Consider the following 21,698-nt stretch of genomic DNA (forward strand, 5'->3'; position numbering starts at 1 on the left):
CTAATATCTAAGCCTGAGATTCAGACGACAGAATTTTTGACTATAGGAGCTGCTGAAGCGGAGCCGACCCTAATGTTACTCAGCACCCACATGCCTGAGCAGGAACTCTGAGGTTGATCTGTTTCTTCTTTTTCCCCCCCACTCTCCAACATGCAAACACCCCTTTCCAACAATTTCAGGCCATTTAAACCAAATTCCAGGTCTGTCCATCCTTCGTTTCCCCCCCTCCCCCGACACACAAACGGGCAAGCTGCAAAATTTTGTAAGTCAACATAGATCAAGGATTGATCTGGAAACTCAATCCTAACCTTAGGGTTCAGTGATGTGCAATTTATCCAGTAAGACTTCAGGGTTGGGATTATGACTGAAAGCTGAATAAAAGTCAGGAAGGTGGGACATTTAAAGTTCAAGTTAGATGCTATAAATTTTAAGCGACATTAATGGGTAATTGCCTGTAATTTTAGTTTGGTTCCTAGGACCTTGTTCTTGTAACATTACAAGTTGAATTGAGATTATCAGTGGAGCATTCTATATAAATTTAAACAAAAGAAAAGATCCAGTATTTGACAATTTTGTGTTGTAGTTGGGTTACAAGTCAGAGAAACCAGGGATTCTTTTTGACTGGTCTAGACAGTGGGAGCTGGAGCTCACTGGCTGTCTGTTCTATGTGCTGGTGGCAATGTAATCAGATTAGGATCCATTGTGACAGCTCCATTGCAGTGAAAATGTGTCCAAGTTCATCGTCTCTGGTGGTTACAGAAACCACTTTGGACAATAACTTCCTGATCGGTTCACATTCCCATTGTGTAAAGTGCACTCCATTGCAGTGTAAATGCAAGGATTAGTATTATTATTATGATTACTCCTGTCCCTGGAAGTCGTACCATGCACTTTCTGAAGATCTGAATGGAACTTGAGCTTGAAAGCCCAGTTGTTAAGATTGACTCCATTTACTGTCTGTCCTTGTGTAGCTTATTGGATGATTCAAGATCCTCATCCTCACCTACAAGGCCATTCCCGGCCTCGCTCCCTCCTACCTTTCTGACCTACTATCCCCCCACCTACCTGCCCGTACCCTCCGTTCCTCTGGCTCCGGTCTGCTCCACATCCCCCGCCCCAACCGCCCTACCATCGGTGCCCCTCAGCCTCTCAGCCCCGAGGCTCTGAAACTCCATCCCCAGTGCCTTCGCCGCTTCCTCCCTTTCCTCCTTCAAGGCCGGTCTCAAGACCTTTCTTTTTGACTGTGCCTTCAGCTCCCCTCTCGAGTCTCTACCCCCTCCTCGCTCCCTCCCTTCCCTCCCCTCACCCTGACCATTTCCCCCCTCCTCGCCCCCTCCCTTCCCTCCCCTCACCCTGACCATCTCCTCGCTCCCTCCCTTCCCCCCCCCTCACCCTGACCATTTCCCCCCCAAGGTTCGAGTCCTGACCCAACCGTACAGCGCCTTGGGACGTTCTCCCGACGTGAAAGGCGCTCTATAAATGGAATCTTGTTGTTGTTGTTGTTGATTTAAACAAACACATTTTACAAAAAAAGAATTCATCCTATTTAGCTAAACAACAAAATAATTCCCAATTTTATACACTATATTCTTTATTTTTCTGTCGTGCCCTGAGAAACTAAATGTCATAAATTTACGTGTGCCAATGGTCATTTAAAATCAGTTGGATTGCCAGCTCAGTGTGATGATATTTACCACCGTTATTTGGCGTGGAGTGGTGGCGTGGTGGGGAGGGGAGGTAGAGAAAGAAAGGACAAAAGGATAATAGATACTTGGACAAAGTTATAAACTCAATATATTCTTAGTTGCTGTTGGGCCAGATTACTCTGCTTCGTACACTTCCTGAAAGCCAATTGATCTTTTCCCCAACTATGGTAATAACAAGAGGTGAATTCTTAATTGTTGTGTAAGTGGTTATGTCATGTGTGAGTAATGAGACCGTCTATCCTGGCAAAACCTCTCTCTATCTTGAATTAAATCCAACTTGAGGGGATCGGGTGATGCTGTTGGTGAAGTTTGAGTAATTTCATGTCTGAATTTATCTGTTGTGGGATTGGAATATTCATCCGGACATTATTTAAAATGGATAATTACTTGAGATCTTGAGCAAAGTTGAGGAAAGGATTTCTGGATATGCAAAGCCATTACCACAGCTGGTATGGGCAGAATACTTGAGAGAAGGAGGGAGAGGTTCAGGGCTGAGGGAGGATCCGCTGGTCAATAAACATTACAATCTTGCCCCTTGCAGACATGACTTATAATTGGGAAAATTGCTTGATAGGAAATCAACCATAATTAGGTCGTCAAGGAAAAGTTCTCAGCCCTCCCAAGTGTGGGCTTTTTCTGCCTTTCCCAAGACCTGGTTTGTTGATTTTATCCAAGACTGCATTGCTGTGTGAAACTCATGGAAAGCTCACGTTTCTTAGCCATAAGGCGCTAAATCAAACACAATGATTATTTTTATAACAATATTTTCGCCGCTTGCATGAACCTCTTCTTCTTCCTCCTTGCACTAGTGTAAAAGCATTTATTCAATCCATTTCTTCCCTTATTTGAGTCTCATGTTATGTTTTTGTTTCCACCTGCACTTCACATCCCCCTTGCCCATCATCCGCAGGCCTCTATCTTGGAGAGGGGTTTGGAGGTCAGGGAGAGTTATAAGTGAGGTGAATTGCGATGCTGTTATATAGTGCTTGCGGGTGCTGTATTATGGATACAGATGACTTGGGCTGGTGAGTACAGTATTACATTAGCCGTGGAATATAACTTTGGGTTTTCATAGCTGTTCATCAAGCTGCCAAGTATCTACAATCTGCTGGAAGCCTTTTTGTTCAGTTGCCCTATTTTTCTGAGCGTTACTGCATTATCTTGTCAGGAAGAAGCTTGCAATGAATATTCCACAGTAATTACAGAATTAGTCATTTTTCATTAGAATCAGCCTTTCCCACGGTTGATGTGCTTGCGTCAGGTAATCCTGAAAGTGGGGCACGTCCTCTTGATATGCAAGTTTGCAGCCTACAGGTTTAATGTGCAGTAGGTTTATGTATTAAGCTTGTGTGCAGTGATCTACGTAACTTGGTGGAATTTCCAGTCATTTTAGACCTTGTATCAGGTAGTTGCAGACTGAGAGTTCGTTTTGATCTCCTTTGTGTTTGGCTTGTCTTGTTGGTTATCACTCTGTAAGGTCCACGTTTAGGAGTTTTTTTTAATCAGTGATCTTTGTCTCCATTATGATTAAAACCAGAAATATATGTTTTTTCTGCAAAGCCCTCGTCACACAACCATGGATTCAATATTTATTCATAAAATAGCCCACATACATGACTCTTGTTTATATGCTTTTGGACAACTGCTGCACTTCACTGACTTTTGAACTTCTGTAATAAACCACGAAACAATTTCCCCCTCCCCTGACAGCCCAGCTGAACTGTGCGCTTTGAAGAATGCATGATGAAACCAAAGATTAAACATTTCCCCCATCACATAGTTTTGCAAGAAATAATAGATGTGTCCAATTACTGATATGAACTTTTTCTTTACAACATGGCTGAAAATATTGTGGACGAAAGAATAAATAAAACTCTGCATTCCAGGAGGCGTGGGCCTGTGCAATCTGCAAGCACCAATTAATGTGGCAAAACACACCGTCAGACTTTAATATCCCAGTTTTAGACAACCGTCCCTAGTGGAGGGAAATAAATAGATGAAAACAGACGAGATTAGTGAACAGCACACGACCAAATGACAAACCAAAACAAGGATTGGCAAAAATCCAAAGAACATGTGCAGCACATTTGCAGTGAAGCTGGAAACCTAATTACAGTACACCAATGTATATGGCTATATACAGTCAAAACACACACTGAATAATCCTTTCCACCTATGGCTGTTTAATTGTATTTTTTTCCTACCTTTCTCCTCCATTATTTCTTCCCCTTTTCTCCCTCTAATATTTCTTCCCTTTTTTCCCCCACCTTGTGTTTCTTCCCTTCCCTCCTGAAGGGGTGACTCTCACTGGGTCATAGATTCTCTGAGTGCTTCTGGCAATTCCGCACCTGGATGAGCTCAGATACTCTGCATGCCACCGTCCACTGCATTCTGTATGCAAGTTTCAAAGGCACGTGGAGCCCAGACTTATTGTGAAACTGTTGTTTGATTGTCACAGTTATACACCAGATTTTGAATCCCACCCTCGCATTTAAAAACAGTGACTTCTGCACAACAGTAATTGGAATTCACATTTTGTTCCAGAAGGGAGACATCAAAACAAAACTGTGAAACCCAGACTGCATTCTACAGTCTCAGCAGATTCACAGTATCCAATGAAGCTTCCGCTGTGGAATACAAACAGGGTAATTTAGCATGATTGTACACAGCAAAACGCTGTCGGTTTGATTTGAGCAGTCCCTTTCATTCACCTACATCAGATGCATTTCAAAAACTCTACTGGGTTTGTATAGAAACACGGCCACTCTCGCAGTGTCCCACAGTAGTATTTTGGACGGACAGCCTAATAGAACCAGGAAATATTTTCCCAGCAAGGCGAAAAGTTGGGCAAGTTCCTTACTCCACACACCTGTTTGCCTAGCAGTAAGTAGGAACCCAGTTGTCAGTCGATTGGCAGATCACTTTTCCGGGGGTAATAGTTCCTTAAAACAATGGTAAATTGGTCACTCAATCCACGATTGTTTGTGGAGACACCGCCCACAAAATACAGTTAATTCACTTTACAGTATATTCTGTGAAGAGCTTCGAGATGTCTCAGATTTGTTAAGGCGCTATATCAAATGAAAGGATTATTGTTCTTCAACTAAATTGCCCTATATCCTAAATGTTAGGAAGGCAGTAGGCTTACCAGGTGGTGGTGTTTTTTGCCGTTCTCTCTTATTTGTTAGCTCCTGTTTAGAAGCAGGCTGGAAGCAAACATTTTATACTGAGAAGTAGGAAATCCTTCTCTTAAGGCCTATCTCCAGTTCGCGTGTGATTCAGTAGGTTCATATCTTAAGGTCACAAGGATAATTCAAAGACTCGAGTAAGTGCACAATATTTAACATTATGGAGCAACTCAGGTAAGTATTTTTCCTCTTCCAAGTTCAAAGCTGTGTGTGTGTGTGTGTGTGTGCAGCTCTGAAGTGATGCTTTGGGCTGTGTTATGCAGATGTAGTGAAACAAACCCCTGAAACGCGCATCTTGAGGCGCAATAACTTCCAAGCCACTCTCCCCAGTGCTCGCCACACTCCACAAGTTTTTTTGTGTAATAGTTTAATTTTAGTTAATTAATAACCAAGGAGTCTTTACTGGAATGTAACATTTTCTTGTGTGTGGGCAATGTTTGACTATTTATTAACCAGTTCGCTTGGATTTTCTGAAAGAGTCTATTGCACTAAATTTTCCACCGTATTTTGCGAACTCCTCAAATAAGTACACATGTTGTTGAGTTCTAGTAAGACGCAGAATAGTTGCATGTCTGAATTATCAGAAAATGCAGCTAAGGGTCACACAGAAATACCAGTCGGCAAATTAGAATATTTAAAAAGTTCTTCTGGCACAACACAGCTCTTTAACTCTATCCCTGAATTGTTGGCAGGTGGTATTTTTTTTAATGTAGTGAGTGATTAGAATTTTCTAATCCTTTCTACATATGATAATATATACATTTGATATTGCACCTTATCACGTTGTTGAGACGTCTCAAAGCACTTCACAGAATATACTGTAAAGTGAATTGACTGTATATTTTGTGGGTGAACGAGGCAGCCAATGCCCAAACTTGTGCCCAAACTATCCCACAAACAGTTGTGGATTGAGTGACCAAATTATTATTTATTTTTACTTATGTCATAACTTATATATAACTCATAAATACAGAGGTGGTACAGGATGGGAACAGGCCATTCGGCCCAACTAAGTCAATGCCGATGTTTATACTCCACACCAGCCCCGAGTGGTCCTGTTTCCCTCATTCCTTTTCTATAAAGAAACATTCTGAAAGGTTGAATTCCGTTCCCTTTTTTGTTTTGTCTGCTAACTGATCCCCTCTGTTTTACTCAGGTGCCCCTGACCCAACGGCAGGTGCTAGTATCGACGATGAGAACTGTTGGCATCTTGATGAGGAACAGGTTCGAGAGCAGGTCAAGCAGTTCCTATCACAAGGAGGATATTATGGGTCCGGAAAGCAGCTGAATTCTATGTTTGCAAAGGTAAGAACCTTTAAATACAAAACCGTCGGCGAGACCCTCATGTGGCAAAGCTTTGACCAACTTGGAACAGAATATATTACACAGAACCTCTCTCCCAACCACCTATTTGAGGGGGTAATTGTCTCTCCATTTCACTTCTGCTTAGAATTGATGTTACCAGGCAGTTGATTTATGGAACATTCTGTCCAGTTTGGATATTTCTAAGCGTGGTGATGGGTTTGTGCACCTGTCAGACAGGCACCCAGCTGACCGAAAAAAAAGATAGGCAGTTGATTCCCAGGCAGAGAAATCTTTCCGGAGGGAAATGGATGAGCTTTCCACTCCTGTGCTTTCAGGTGCAGGGAGAATCCCAGATTGAATATTGACCTCAGCTGGATTTGGTACGTGTTCTCGTCACGGATAGAATGCTGCCAACCTGGGAGTTATCAAAGTAGCATGATTGCCTTATAGCCGATTGGTGATTGATGGGCTTGCACCACAGATACAGCCAGATTAATTACTGGTGGGATTTTTTGTTGCTTAAGGAGGAATGGATTGGCGGTTGGGAGTGGGGTGGGGGGGCGAGACGAGGGGGGGGGAGAGAGAGCCTCAACCAAGTGAATTTTGCAGGCCCTGAGGTAGACCATAAATACAACCCAACTTTCTGAATTTGTATCTCAGCAGAGTGACTCAGCTTTTTTCTTAAGCAACACTTTACCACACACTTATTGGCAGTGCAGTTGAGCACCAAGTAAAAGGGATTCAGTATGATGTTAGGAAGTTCCCAATCTCAGGCACGTTTCTGAGGGAATTGAAACTGGGGAGGGATTTTCTAAAAAAAAATAAAAAATATTTTTTCACGTTGCCATACTGAAACAAACATTGTAATTAGGAATCTGCTTGCAGCCCAATGAATGAAATGATGAGACTGCCAGTCCTGAAGGGCAATCAGATTGATTTGAAGCAGATTTGTCTAGCCATCAAAGTACAAAAAATGTTTCATGTGTAGTTGCGGCATTTAGTAGCTTTTACTTTATATAGAGATATTATATATTATATTTAAAACTTAGACAAACAAATTAAAATCTTGAGGTTCGTTGCAGTGACTTTATTTGAAATGCTGCAGCTAAAACCTGTGTGCTATTCTGCGTCTGACCTTAGAAAGTATTTGGCTGAGACATGAACCAGAAAACTGCCGCAGTCTGCAGAATCTGTCAAATACGCTTTAAATCAGCCTATAATACACTAATTGTACCTACAGGCCAGTTAACCTTATCGATCACATTTTGTTTAAAATTCTTGCTGTGCCTTTAACAGTGACGATAGACTTTCTCTTCTCTCTCCACCCATCCCCACCCCCCTCCCCGCATACTCACCAAGGTTACATTAACAATGAATCTCTCGCATTTCTTCTAGATAGGAAAAAAATATTGATGAGGGCCATTGCCTTGTCAATGCTGCCATTTTTATCGTGGCAAACGTTTTACCTTCATATATAATGGATGAATGTGGTTTGACCGAGGTACCTGAACCTCCTCTCCCAGTCTGATCGGTTCAGGATATCCATTTACCACACCCCGCACCCCCACCATTCCCAAACTGAGAGTAATGCTCACTGGTTTAAGCGCTCTGAGACTCCACCCTGCCTGAGAGGCACTATATAATAATAAAAATCCTTGCATTTGATATCACGCCTTTGAGACTCCTCAAAGCGCTTCACAGAATATACTGTAAGCGAATTGACTGTATATTTTGTGGACAAAAAGCAACAGCGAATTGCGCACAATATATAAGTAGTTGTTGTTGTAATGCCTTGAGCTCCCTCACTATTTCCAGGGAGCTGTATTTTTTTGACTCTGCCTGAGGTGAGTGTGCACTATTCTCAATTGAGTGTCAATTTGTATTTTTTTTTAGAGAAAGGTTGTTTTTGTCACGTTTCAAAGGACAGACCAGCAGCTCGGTGTCGTTTTGGACTCTGCCAAAGACTATTCTAAAATGTTGCACCCTGAAATGCTGAAGTGCTTTGATATTTGTTTTTTTGCTTACAGGTACGTGAAATGCTAAAGATGAGGGATTCCAACGGTGCCAGAATGCTGACGTTAATAACGGAGCAGTTCATGGCTGATCCTCGGCTCTCTCTGTGGAGGCAACAGGGAACGGGTATGACGGACAAATGCCGGCAGCTCTGGGATGAGTTGGGTAAGCGGAGGGTTTGATGGACAGGAGCATGCAAGAAGGCAGCAGCTGAGAGGAGCAAAGTGACTCCCTTCACCAGGCGCCTTTAGAATGTAAATAAATAGCAGGAGTTGAATGTAGGACTGTAATAAGAGTTCAGATGGTTTGCATACCGAATAATAGACAGATAAATAGGGTGGGGGGCGATCACAAGGCAGAAATCTAATCAAGGGATTCACGTGTCACAAAATGGTAACTTTTTATTCTGAATGCTTAGGTTTCACTCCTCAGCTCAGTCTTGTATCTTTGCGTTTCTGTATTAGATCCTTCTCGTTTTAGACGCCTTGAAATCTTAAAAATACAGAATGCCCTCCCTTTTCATGAGGAAGAATTTTAAATTTACGTGCATAGTGAAAAGATTGCTTAAAGATGGCATAAATCCAGTGACGCTCTGTGTTTTACAAAGAGACAAGCTGACTAAATGTAACCATCAATTTCGATGATGTATCTGAGGGATTGCGGGCATGAGCTCTCCTTCCTGCTGTTCTGTTGCACAGAGAATGTAGATGCTCAGAAGGGCTGCCAGTCAGTACGTTGATGTCTTATTACTGAAATTATTTATTCCTTTTTTTCAGCTTTTTAAAACTGTTGAATTAGAATACAAATGATCAAAGTGTTGCAAAGGCTGCTATCTCCACACATCTTGGTGTCTGAGTCTCCTCTTGTTGCTGTGTTTTATGCTGCACTGGTTGTATAGACAGCCAACACGCAATGGCCTTGTGTGGAGCTAACTGTGACATGAATGAGTTGGGTGAGGTTATGAATAAGAATGCAGAGGATTGTGGGCAGCGCTCCCAGTTCAATTCAACTCCCATTTCCCAGTGTGTAAAACAAAAAAAAAAGTGTTTTTACCCAATGCACCATCCAGTTCCCTTAGCTGTCAATATTCTCAAAGTATGTTGTTTGTAGATTGGCACAGTGGGTTAGCACATTGCCCCTCTGCCTCTGGGACTTGAATTTGAATCAAAGCCAAACTTAACTGGATGAAAATCTGCCCTCTCTTCTGGCTGGAAGAGTCATAAGTGAGAGAAGTTTAGTCTGTCTCAATTTTGTTTTATCTCATCAAGGTGAATGATGTCGGAACTGAACATGTGGAGGTCAATTTCTGCATCGTACACTTACTAGTCAAGTGTAGCATTGGCTGGACACTGAGCTCAGCCTCACAAGAGCACCCTTACTGCACAATGTACTGTTCACCTTACTGCCACTGCTAATCTGCTCACGGATTTTTGATGCTGGAGGAACTGATTGAGAGTAACCTGACGAATTTCATGTAGGATTCTTATAGGCAGTAACAAAAGAAGACGGTATCCTGTTAAGTGGAGATTACCGTGGAGTGATAGGTGATGGGTTTGCACCCTTGTTCCTTTGATTCAGGGTTGAGAAATGCAGGAATGCAGTCTAGACTAATGATTGGGAGCAGGTTGTTTGCCTTCTCAGCTGTGGTCAAAGAGATGAGTAAAATCGATTACCATTACCTTAAATATTACATCAGCAAATGTAGAAACCCTCTTAAATCAGGAGAGCTTTGATCCATAGAAGGTGGGTCCGAGCTTGTGCTGGTAGGTTGTTGTGGCCAGAGCAGCAATTAGGGAGCTACATTTGACTTCAGTCTGTTGGCTGGGAAAACAAAAGTGTGTGTCTGATTGGCGAGTACAGCAAAATGTTTGGCTACATACACTACCTCCTTGTTAAATGGTTAATATTAAAACTCACACATTAATAACAACTTGTTGGGTGAGGTACTGGAAATCACTTATGAAACTTTTCTCCCTGGGGGAGGAGTAAATGTAAAGAGATGTTGCCTTCTTAAACCTGGAAATTGGTAAAATATCACTATGTACCAAATAACATCTCCTTTTTGCTGTAAAAATAAAGAGATATATCTAGAGCCTTATGAATTACCGAGCAAACCCAATATTGAATTGACTTGTACCTTCATCATAAAATACTTCATGCAAACAAGATCAGTGAAAGAAGATTAAATGCCTTTTATTCTGCCCTGATTTTTTTTCTTAGTGAAGATTAGAAACCAATAGCTCCCATTTTTTTCAGACATAGCATTTGTGGTGGAAGATTAAAATCTAATTACATGTAGCAGGAGAAAAAAAACAGCATCTATATTCAGTATGAACTCATAGTATGACCTCAATCTTCCTCCATGGTTGCGCATTCAATTCAGATTGTCTTTTGAATAAGCTGTCAGCAAATGAGGGAGAAGAGGGGAAGGAAGGAAAGTTGCAAATGAAAACCATAACGCAGTTGGACAAGACAGGTTTCTTTTTCAGCTAAAGCAGTTTCTGTTTCAGTCAGCACGGCTTTCTTAACTGAGACATAAATATGATGAATCCGTCAGCCAATGGTGATGGATTTACAGCAGAGAATCGTATGGCATTGGTAGCCTGAGGAACGGACGATAATTCAGCTGCTTTCTCATTTTCTTAATGGAATGTTTCCCAGCAGCTTTGTGTTTGGTTTATTTATGGAAGAATTCTGGCTTGTGTACGCACAGCTACCGACCGGGGAGAATCTGCTTGCCTTCCTTTTACAGTCTCCCCTGTCCTATCACTCAAAGGGGAAATTGGTGGCCCTTTTCTGTCCATTTGTCATTTTAGTGATTGAAATAAGATTGCTTAAAAATAACTGCATGACCATTGCCTAAATATGACACCAGAATTCCCATTTCTACTCCTGATTTTATTTTTAAAAATCAGTATATCTAGTGCTGAATGGAATTCATGGATTAGAGAGATTCAAACATGGAGTAATACCCATTGTTGCAATATTTTTTCTGCATCAACTTTCAACCCAATGTTTTACCAGTTATGTTTCTACTGTTGAGGTTATTTTTTTGTCTAAAAAGTAGAAAATGATGTTTTCAAAACCAGTGCAGCCATATTGGAAGGAATAACCTGTATTTCAGTCCGCAAGATCAAAAATGCCCCAGTTAAATCTAATGTAACTACATTACATTTATAAAGAGATTATTTTTAACAACAAAAATCTAATCTTAAACGACGAGTCCTGCTTCTAATTGCTTCTTTATGATTGACACAGTTATTTGTTTCCGTGTCTGTGTGTATTTTATAGTATATATGTATTATAAAGAAAGCAGATTGGTTTGACTGGCCTTCTAAATTCTTATTTCTTTCCTGTTTCCACCTTTTCCCATGGGAACGCACCTGGCATTCAGCTAGTTGCATCTCTTTGAAGGCATGTTGGATGCTGTGTTGTGAGGCTGTTGTGTCCTACTATAGTAATGCAGCTGAATCGCTCTGTAGGCTAACTCACAATACAATATCATTAGTTACTCTAGTGAATAAATATGCAGCTTCCACAAATTATTAAACTGTAGCAAAAAGAAACCTAAGCAACTAGAAAGGACTGATCTTGTACAGACTGAGATTCCCAATGATGAGCGAGCGCAAGTCAAAGTGATGGTTGTTTGGTGGTGGGATGTTGAGTTAACATTTGGGAATTGTTTGGTTCATTTGCAGAAATTAAGTTTTTAATATGAAATATCTGAGCAGTTTGTTTTTCAAAGCAACCAACAAGGAGCGACTTGATCTTTGCATTTCCCAGCTCGGGTCTGAAACACGGATTGTCCAGTGCCTTTGCAGGATGCAGGAAAAATCAGTTTGAACTGCAAATTTTACTGGTTTTCTAACTTCCCTTTTTTTCTTTCCAGTGCTGATCCTCAACTTATGCCCTCTTTCTTACTCACCAGTCAGCAGACATGATCTTTTTGCTGTTTGTTCTCTCCAAGCCATTCATATGTTTCAAAGCTTCCAGTTTCTGGTGTCTGTTGCTTGGTTGTAGCTGTGTGACTGAAATGTCTGCCTTATCACTGAGCGCTGTCTCCTCCTTTTCAGGTGCCCTGTGGGTGTGCATTGTGCTGAATCCCCACTGCAAACCAGAGGAGAAGGTCTCGTGGCTCCGGCAGCTCAAGAAGTGGAATGATATGGATGTTTGTCCTCTGGAAGATGGTAACTACGGCAACGAGTTGCCCAACATAACCAACGCGCTTCCTCAGAGCTCCAATCACAATCAAGGTGAGTCCTGGAACTCCCGAGCTTAGGGATTGCTCCCGATCGCCATTATTTTAACACAACCACAACGCCATTGCTTTTATAATGATAACTTTTTACTGCCTCGGGGAATGTCCACTCGCAAAAATAATGATGAGGGACAGGAGATGCTTGGGAAGAAGTTGCAAGGTCATGATACCTTAGAGAGGTTTGGATGGCTGGCATTTTGATGAGAGTTCCTCTGAGCCCTGGAATTTTTTTTGTTTTTAAATTAATTTTAAACTATCTTCCTTTTGCGGGACTCTTCCGTGGAATAGTGTAATCCTTTGTTTCAGAAGTCTGTGGAATGTGGTTCTCGGATTACTATAGCCTTTGATGCATTAATTCCTCAGAAGGTGGATATCGTTTGGCTAATCCCGGAGTTTTGACTGGAGGAAAATGTCTCTTCGTTTTTCACGCTGGGGAGGAAATTTGGAGAAGTTACTTTTTCCTTTAAGCAGCCTTGCAACTCGTTTGCAAGTGTATTGATATACTCAGTGGCAGAGAAATGTTGATTGTTAGTGAGATTTTATTTTCCGTACCCCATTGCACACAACTATTTGAATTAAAACCAGAGTAAATGAAACTTCAAAGAAATGCTGTGCGGCTTTGGTCCATATTTGGGTTCATAATTTGCAGTATTTTCTTAATGGGATTTCTCAATAAGTAATCTGAGTCATGCAAATAGGATGTCCTTCCGGTAGCCAGAACTGTGCTAGACTGACCCACGGGAGCAACTGATTCGATGCTTTCCTACCTCCAGAATGGAGTTCCCACGGTTTGACTGCAGCTAGGTGTCCAGCCAAGTATTACCACAAACTTTGTTCTTTAAGCGGCCAAAATAACAGAAACACCCTCTGATGGGAATTAGTGATTCACATGGGGGAGAGGGGGAGAAGAATAAATGCCAAAATGTATTCAATCAAATAATTGTGGCAATGTTACTTATGAGTTGTGATTTCTGGTCCTAGACACCTATATTGAGACTGGCTTGATGATCAACGTGCCCAAACAGTCATAACTAAAGTAATTGTGACATTCTGCGGTGCTAATTTACTGCCACTGGGAACTTAAGCCATCTAGTGGCAGGTAGAGTGAAATCGTACAAACTGAACTCCTTACGAATAGGAAATGAGCCATCTGATCTTTATTAAGAAGTCTGACTTTGTTTTCACTGGTGATAAATAATGGAATCTAATGTGTAAAGCTAAAGAACTCCGAAAACAGACAGTTTATCTCGGTATCGCAAGGAGTGGGCAGAAATCGCTCACGCTTGCTTTATAGCATTAGTGTCCAGTGGATCCGTGCTTAGCAGAATTTACCCTGCTTCCAACACTGAATAGGCAGTTTCCAGGCTAAAACAGCCAACTTCCAAGTCGTCAGGTTACCACTCATGTCACTTCCTTGTTTGAGTGCTGTGGGCAGGAAGTACTGATGATGTTATCGTGTACAGCAAGTGATGTAAGTGACAACATGACAACAGCTTAACATCTCATCTGGACCCTCTGACAACACGACACTCCCCCAGCACTGCATTGGAGCGACAGGGAACACTATGTGAATTCAAAGTTCTGTCGTGGGGCTTGAATAATAATATAATAATAATAATAATAATCCTTGCATTTGATATAGCGGTTTTCATGCCTTCTCGACATCTTAAAGCGCTTCACTGAATAGATTGTAAAGTGAATTGACCGTATATTTGTGGGCGAAACGCGGCAGCCAATTGCACACAGCAGCGTCCCACAAACAGTCGTGGATTGAAAATGCCCAATTTATTATTTTTTTTATTTTGGAGGGATCCAAAAGGTACCAAACATTAAGTGGAATCTACAACCTTCTAACTCGGAAGCACAACTGAACCATGCTGACACCTAAATGGAAGGATAAGACCTGCAAATAAACAGACCAAAAATTAAACCAATGACCAATTATTGTCGGCTATTGAGGAACTCTACATTTAAGTACATCTCAGCACTTATGATCCACTTGCCTTACAACGCCTACAGGACAACTAACTTTATCTCGACTAATTCTCTTCTCTCCTTCCCCCCCATACAAAATAGCACCAGATTTAGGGAACCAAAAAGTACCAAACATTTAAGTGGAACTTGCACATTTTCAACCGAATTCTTTGCACAGTTTTTGCACGGCACAGACAGACAAGGGCAGATTAGGGTGCTTTTTCAGGCCTCATTAACACAGGAGACAGGGTAGTCTCAATCAGGTTCTCAGTAGAGATTTGTCCTCTGCATCAAGCGAGCTTTGTGATTTGTAACTAATTGGTGTGTGAGGAGGAGAAAGTAAATAAATAATCAGATGGAATGATATAATGCAATCAGTGTTTTGGGACGTCATCCCTACATCAGTTAGTTACCAAGAGAACAAATCGAATCAATAAGCATGGAGTGCTTTTTCACCCTTAAAATTCCAATAAGCACTGCCATGGGTACAAAAAGCAAGGATAATGTGTCTCCTTACTTGAGGGTTCAGATACAACGTTTAATGGATGATTAGCACTAAGGTCATCATTTGTACTTTTTCCCCCTGGTCTGACAACCCAGTTGATCGTTACAGGTTAAAGCAAATCTTCCCCAGGAACAGTCTCTAATTGAAACTCTGAGCTTAAAACTTGTCTTCCATCTGCTGCTCTGTAATTGGTCTACAGTGTATTTTAGGTAACTTGTGTGCAAGGAATTAAAAAAAGGCAGTTGTGTGTGCTTCAGTGTGTTGCTCTCTTCTGGGTGCAATTAACCGTCCGTTAGATTTCTCCTTAGGTAGTTGCTACCGATTGCACATCAGAGTTAGAGTTCCCTGCTCCTCTTCATTCCCTCCCCCACTTCGAGCACTTTAAAATCTGCCATTTAAATGTGTTATTTCTCTACTTATAAGGTTAGTAAGGTTAGGTATGTTTTCTCACCTTCACCTCTCTTGGTCTTCTTTTGCTAGCTAAGGGAGGTAAACTGAGCCTCATCAGTGGCGGAGCCTTCAGCAACTGCCCTTAGCTCTCTTCATCCTCCCTCCTCTCTGCTTTTATATCCCACCTAAAAAACTACCTTTTTGTGCTTGTAACTACCTAATTTCCCTCCTCCTTTGCTTGATATCTAACTTGGCCATTGTGAAGTGTTCAGACACTATAGAAATGTGTGTGGTCGGCCAACAAAATCATTTTTTTGATTGAAATTTTCTTGACATTCAATCAAGCAAAACCTAGAGAAGCATCGGTTAGTTGAACACTGACTTACCTAGACTAGTGCGGATGTTCGGGGTGGCTGTTTCTTGACCGCACCACGGGTCACTTCTGGCCCGCGGCCATGGGTTGGCCACCCCTGTTTTAGACAGATGTGCTCACTTGCTGCCTGAAACTTGTCCAGAGGATCAGAGGAGGGGGTCAGTTTGAGTCTTTATTATTTCACCAGTTAGGAAGGAAATAGCTTACCTCTGCCTGCCCGCTTGCCCTCCTGATTTATTTTTTCACTCTCTAATCAAGGAATACTGTAGTCCTCCATCAATGCTTTGGCTGAAAACCAGCTGAGATCAGTGATCATGTCTAAAACGATTGTGATCAGGCTGGTGCAGCACTAACTGATTTGTTTCACTGAACCATCGAGTCAGCCCACGACCACCAGTTGTAATGAAAGGTTTCTATCACAAAAATGTTGCCTTCAGTCTTTTGCTATGTAGAGTGTATGACATCGCACACCAATTGTTTGAACATGAATATTTTCCTATCCCCACAAGTGGTGCCCACGCTCTGTGTTTAGAACCACCCACTTCACACTTAATTATCCTGTGATTTCAACATCTTCAACCTCAGCCCATGATGTTGAATTATCTTCCGTTTCCTTAACACCCAAAAAAAAAGTTCCCTGACCTCTACACATACACTCAGAATGTGGGGAAAGTATTAAATCTGAACCGTCTTCAATTCCCCTCTTCTGCACTTAAAACCATGTCCAAATTTCCACATACATCTGGACCAATTTGACCAGGATGCCAAGGTATAAAGAAGTTCCACAATTTAAAACTGCTTAAGCTTTTCACTTCAGGACTAATGTATATTTGTTGCTTAGTAAATGATGGTCAGTGAGATGAGCAGCAATTTTATTCAAATGTCTTTGCATCTAGAATTTCCAGGTAGTGGAAATGCCAAACCAATGTTGAACAACAAAACAGGACAATGTCACATTTGTATTGCTACAACCACTTTCCATTTCTATAACATGTGAAATTAAATTTAAAGTTCCATGGAATGGGACAAATCAATAATATTATGGTTCTTGTCGCAGACTAACAGTGGAGCCTGTTTGTACATTGTGCTGTATCTAGGAGCAGGCAAGGATGTGGTTTGTCATGTACTGGCACATATTGTGCTGGGAAATAGTCTCCTGTTTCTTTTGGTAATGTTCTTCTTAAAATTTGTTCTTGTTTTTCCTTTCCCCACCAACCTGCCTGTTGCCTTTTTCTCCACAGAGTCTCTAGTCAGGCCAAGGAGGACGGTTTTCACACGTGCAATAGAGGCTTGTGATCTACACTGGCAGGACAGCCACCTCCAGAGGATTATTAGCAGCGATTTCTACGCCTCGCCCTCTTATCAGAGTGAGAGCCTACTCTTCAACTCTCAAGGACAGCCTCTATGGTTAGGTAAGAAGAGTCGTTCTCATATTGATGTTAATTTCTCCTTATCTCCTCCCATTAAAACGTCTTGTCTCTAAATGTCTTTCTGAACTGTTTTAATATGCCCAGAACACGTGCCCACTGCCTGTGCGAGAGTGGATGCCCTGCGCTCCCATGGCTATCCTAAAGAGGCTCTGAGACTGGCTGTTGCCATTATTAACACACTCCGCCTGCAGCAGCAACGGCAACTGGAAATTTATAAGCATCAGAAGAAAGGTGAGAATAACAAGGATGTCTCTTACTGAAAGAGCAAAGCTAAGGCCCACCATCTAGCTACCTGCAGTGTGGCACATGGGGATCATTACAGCATGCTGAAGTAAAACAAATGCACAAAGGATATTTCCAGGCTGGAAATTTTAACCTTTAAATAACGCAGCCTTGTAACAGTGAAAGTTCACATGCGGATCAGGGAAGTGGGTGGAGGAGGGAATTGAGGATTTCTTTAGTTCAGATCGTTTAATATGAGATGTTCCCCTGAAATTTATATTTCTCAATTTTCATGGGGCGTGGGATAAGAACCTCTTGCATTTGTTTGATTGCTTGCTGGAGATCTAGCCCCCTGTTGTATAAATTCTCTGATAATTTAGCTAATGAAAGGAAAAAATATAACAGGCAATGAGGAAAGGCCAGGGGAGTGAGACTAGATACATGGCTGTTTCAGAGAGCTGGCACAGGAATAATAGGCTGAATGGCCTCCTTCTGTGTTGCAAATTTGATTCAAGAGACAAAACATTTATTTTAATCTACGGCAGCAAAATGTTACTGATGTTTGTTGTATCTATTTTTAGAGTTGCTGCAGCGAGGTGTGACAACCATTACAAATCTGGAAGGGTGGGTGGGTCATCCTCTAGATCCAGTCGGGTGTCTCTTCATCACGCTGACTGAAGCCTGTCGGCTAGAGGATGAGACTGGTATGGAGACAGCAGGTAAGCTTAGAGAATCCCTGTGGTTTAGTGCTTGGTTTGTGATAGTGCTTCTCTCATTCTCTCCCCTGCTGCTCCGTCAACCAACCCTAGCCAAGTCGTCTGTCAACACTCTTCATCTAGGCTCACACCTAAGAATGACCACTTACACTTAACTGGGAGAAAAATCCACATATTCCGACTTGCAAATGGGAAATTTGCAACATTGTCACTTTCAGAAATACTTTATCCCCTTATCTGGAATGTTATCAGTTAAGAACTAAATGGAAATTTTAAATTTGCACATCAAAGATGTCTCTTCCTGCACTTTTATATCATGAAAACTTTCACTGAATATTGAATTGGTGGGTTTGGGACACTGGTCTATTGAAGTCTTGCTGAGCCCAAGAATCTATGTGGAAACTTTGGAAACAACAGGTTTATTACAATAATGCTGCTTGAGTCTCGAGTCTGGTATTTTTACAGACAAAAAAAACTGCAGGATATTTGAGCTTTAAAAGTGTTCCAGAACTCAATTATTGAACAGATGTTGACATTTCATCCAAGATTTATATCAACTAATGAGTATTTTTCTGCATCAGATTCAAGCAGTGATTTGAAGCCAGCTATCTACCAGCATGTGGCTGTGTCTGGGTGCCTGGACAGCAATGAATCATACCTTACTTTGGCAATGGAGGTAGCCCTCATGGGCATGGGCCAGCAGCGAGTCATGCCTGAGGGCCTCTACGCACAAGACAAAGTCTGCAGGAATGAGGAGCAAATCATCCTGAAATTGCAGGAGCTGGAGTTGGATGAAATGCTTGTGCAAGTCCTTCGCAAACAGTCCATCATCTTACTAGAGGGTAAACCAAAGTTCTCAACATCAAATAGATATATTGCTCGTGAACTCATGGTGTCTGGGGATTGAGTGTTGGGCTACCAAATAAGTTTGCCTTTGATCGATGTCCCAATCTGAAGTCAGTGACAAATGGATGTCAGTTTGGCTGGCTGTATTGAAAGTTGTCTTGGTAACGGAAAGTGGAGTACAACGATGGATGGAGAGGACTCTTGGGGAGGAAGGATACATTGATTGGCAGAGTTCTCCAGAGGACCATTCTGGGTCTCTTGATATTCCACAATTCAGTAAATATATGGGCAAGTCGTACCTGTACTATACAATTCACTGCTGTTGCCGAACTGATTGCCGGGTTACTGACTGAAGTAAGATTGATAGAAGGTCTTTAAAATGAAAACAAAATCTAGTTAATAACTGGCTTGGGAGCTAAGAGTAGGATAGATACAGACAGTGAAATTCTCCAGAGAACACAGTGATTCCTCATGGTATGTTGGGTTGGGCTGTACAAAGAATTTAACTGGTCTGATTTGATAAAATTAATAACCTTTAAATTTTACACAATTGGCTGAAAGGGGGGGAGAAATGTTGCGGTGTTTACTTTTCTTTGGGCTTTTTACCTGTGGTTATGTTCCTCAAGAGATTGAGAAGGTTGGATACGTTCTATGACCTTGCAAATTGTACCTGACATGTACAAGTCTCTGGGCCCGATGTGGGGTTATGAATAGCCATTGCATGTTACAAATTGATGTTTTATCCACTTAATTGAATTGGACTATGTTGTCTTGGATGATGGGCACCAGTGCAAAAAGTGGGGAAATATTCCATTCTGTTTCCTTCAGTTGCCCAACAAACTTTCTGTTGCAGCAAATTGCTGTGACATATAGTGTATGTATGTATGTATGTATGTATGTATGTATGTATGTATGTATGTATGTATGTATGTATGTATGTATGTATGTATGTATGTATGTATGTATGTATGTATGTATGTATGTATGTATGTATGTATGTATGTATGTATGTATGTATGTATGTATGTATGTATGTATGTATGTATGTATGTATGTATGTATGTATGTATGTATGTATGTATGTATGTATGTATGTATGTATGTATGTATGTATGTATGTATGTATGTATGTATGTATGTATGTATGTATGTATGTATGTATGTATGTATGTATGTATGTATGTATGTATGTATGTATGTATGTATGTATGTATGTATGTATGTATGTATGTATGTATGTATGTATGTATGTATGTATGTATGTATGTATGTATGTATGTATGTATGTATGTATGTATGTATGTATGTATGTATGTATGTATGTATGTATGTATGTATGTATGTATGTATGTATGTATGTATGTATGTATGTATGTATGTATGTATGTATGTATGTATGTATGTATGTATGTATGTATGTATGTATGTATGTATGTATGTATGTATGTATGTATGTATGTATGTATGTATGTATGTATGTATGTATGTATGTATGTATGTATGTATGTATGTATGTATGTATGTATGTATGTATGTATGTATGTATGTATGTATGTATGTATGTATGTATGTATGTATGTATGTATGTATGTATGTATGTATGTATGTATGTATGTATGTATGTATGTATGTATGTATGTATGTATGTATGTATGTATGTATGTATGTATGTATGTATGTATGTATGTATGTATGTATGTATGTATGTATGTATGTATGTATGTATGTATGTATGTATGTATGTATGTATGTATGTATGTATGTATGTATGTATGTATGTATGTATGTATGTTACCAAATTCTCATAAGGAGGAATAAGATACACCTTGCAGATCACTGGAAGACAGTTCTTCAAATGTCCATGCTTAAAAGAGTATCCAAACCAGACCATTAGTCCCACATATGTCACCTCTACATGAAATGTGTCTTATCTGCGCATTCTCTCCCTGGAGAGTGCATCCTGCTAACCTAATTCCCGGGAGTATTAAACACAGATTGGTGAATGTCAAAGCTTCAGGACACTAGATTGTGTATATTGATACTACTGGAGTTCAACCAGCTAAACCCTGATACCTTGCCCATTGAGAGCCATCCCTGGCAAAGTTCCTGCTGCTTATCTTGGTAGGGCCACACTATCTGTATACATATATTATGTATATATATATATATATTATATATTAGCGCTGAGATAATAACTGATTGCTCTCCTTCAATAGGAGGCCCTTTCAGTGGTCTGGGCGAGGTGATTCACCGAGAAAGTGTTCCGATGCACACTTTTGCAAAGTACCTATTTTCAGCTTTACTACCGCACGATGCTGACCTGGCATACAAGCTGGCTTTACGAGCTATGAGGTTTGTTATTTCATTACAGTGTTGAATTCTGGTGTGTGTTGTGAGCATGGATTATGTGCTGGTGGTATTACAACTCATAGTTCCAGCTAATGGGTCTTAGCCTCCAAATGGCAGCTTTTGTGGGAGTTCTGGGGGAAGAATTTCTCCCTGCAGTCCAGAGACTTGAATCTCCCAGACAGAACCAGGAAGAACTTTGTAATGAAGGCATTTCCCTTTTAATAGAATGTCAAATCTATGGTGTAAGTCTGTGACTGCTGTGGGGAATAGTGTGATAGGTTGGTGTCAGTTATTAAAGAGACGAGACTCAACCCGCCATACATAAGCTGCCTTTCTTTCATTCTAAAATATATTTAATGGGAGATGGGACTTGCAACTGGAGTCGGAAGACACTGGGCTAAAGTTCAGTGTACTGAACAATCT

At 40.9% G+C, this 21,698-nt stretch overlaps 1 protein-coding gene across 1 annotated transcript in view; it reads left to right on the forward strand.

Annotated features, from left to right (window-relative positions):
• Positions 1 to 21,698, forward strand: part of zswim5 (zinc finger, SWIM-type containing 5) — a 98,157-nt gene that overhangs the window by 69,657 nt on the left and 6,802 nt on the right. The window contains exons 3-10 of the mRNA XM_042335006.1: positions 6,051 to 6,199; positions 8,227 to 8,377; positions 12,286 to 12,465; positions 16,954 to 17,124; positions 17,227 to 17,373; positions 17,946 to 18,083; positions 18,662 to 18,922; positions 21,143 to 21,278. Coding sequence (XP_042190940.1) covers positions 6,051 to 6,199; positions 8,227 to 8,377; positions 12,286 to 12,465; positions 16,954 to 17,124; positions 17,227 to 17,373; positions 17,946 to 18,083; positions 18,662 to 18,922; positions 21,143 to 21,278 — 1,333 coding nt within the window. The remainder of the gene's footprint in view (positions 1 to 6,050; positions 6,200 to 8,226; positions 8,378 to 12,285; positions 12,466 to 16,953; positions 17,125 to 17,226; positions 17,374 to 17,945; positions 18,084 to 18,661; positions 18,923 to 21,142; positions 21,279 to 21,698) is intronic.

Source organism: Callorhinchus milii, unplaced genomic scaffold (assembly GCF_018977255.1).
Source record: "Callorhinchus milii isolate IMCB2004 unplaced genomic scaffold, IMCB_Cmil_1.0 Scaffold5, whole genome shotgun sequence".
Classification (NCBI taxonomy): domain Eukaryota; kingdom Metazoa; phylum Chordata; class Chondrichthyes; order Chimaeriformes; family Callorhinchidae; genus Callorhinchus; species Callorhinchus milii.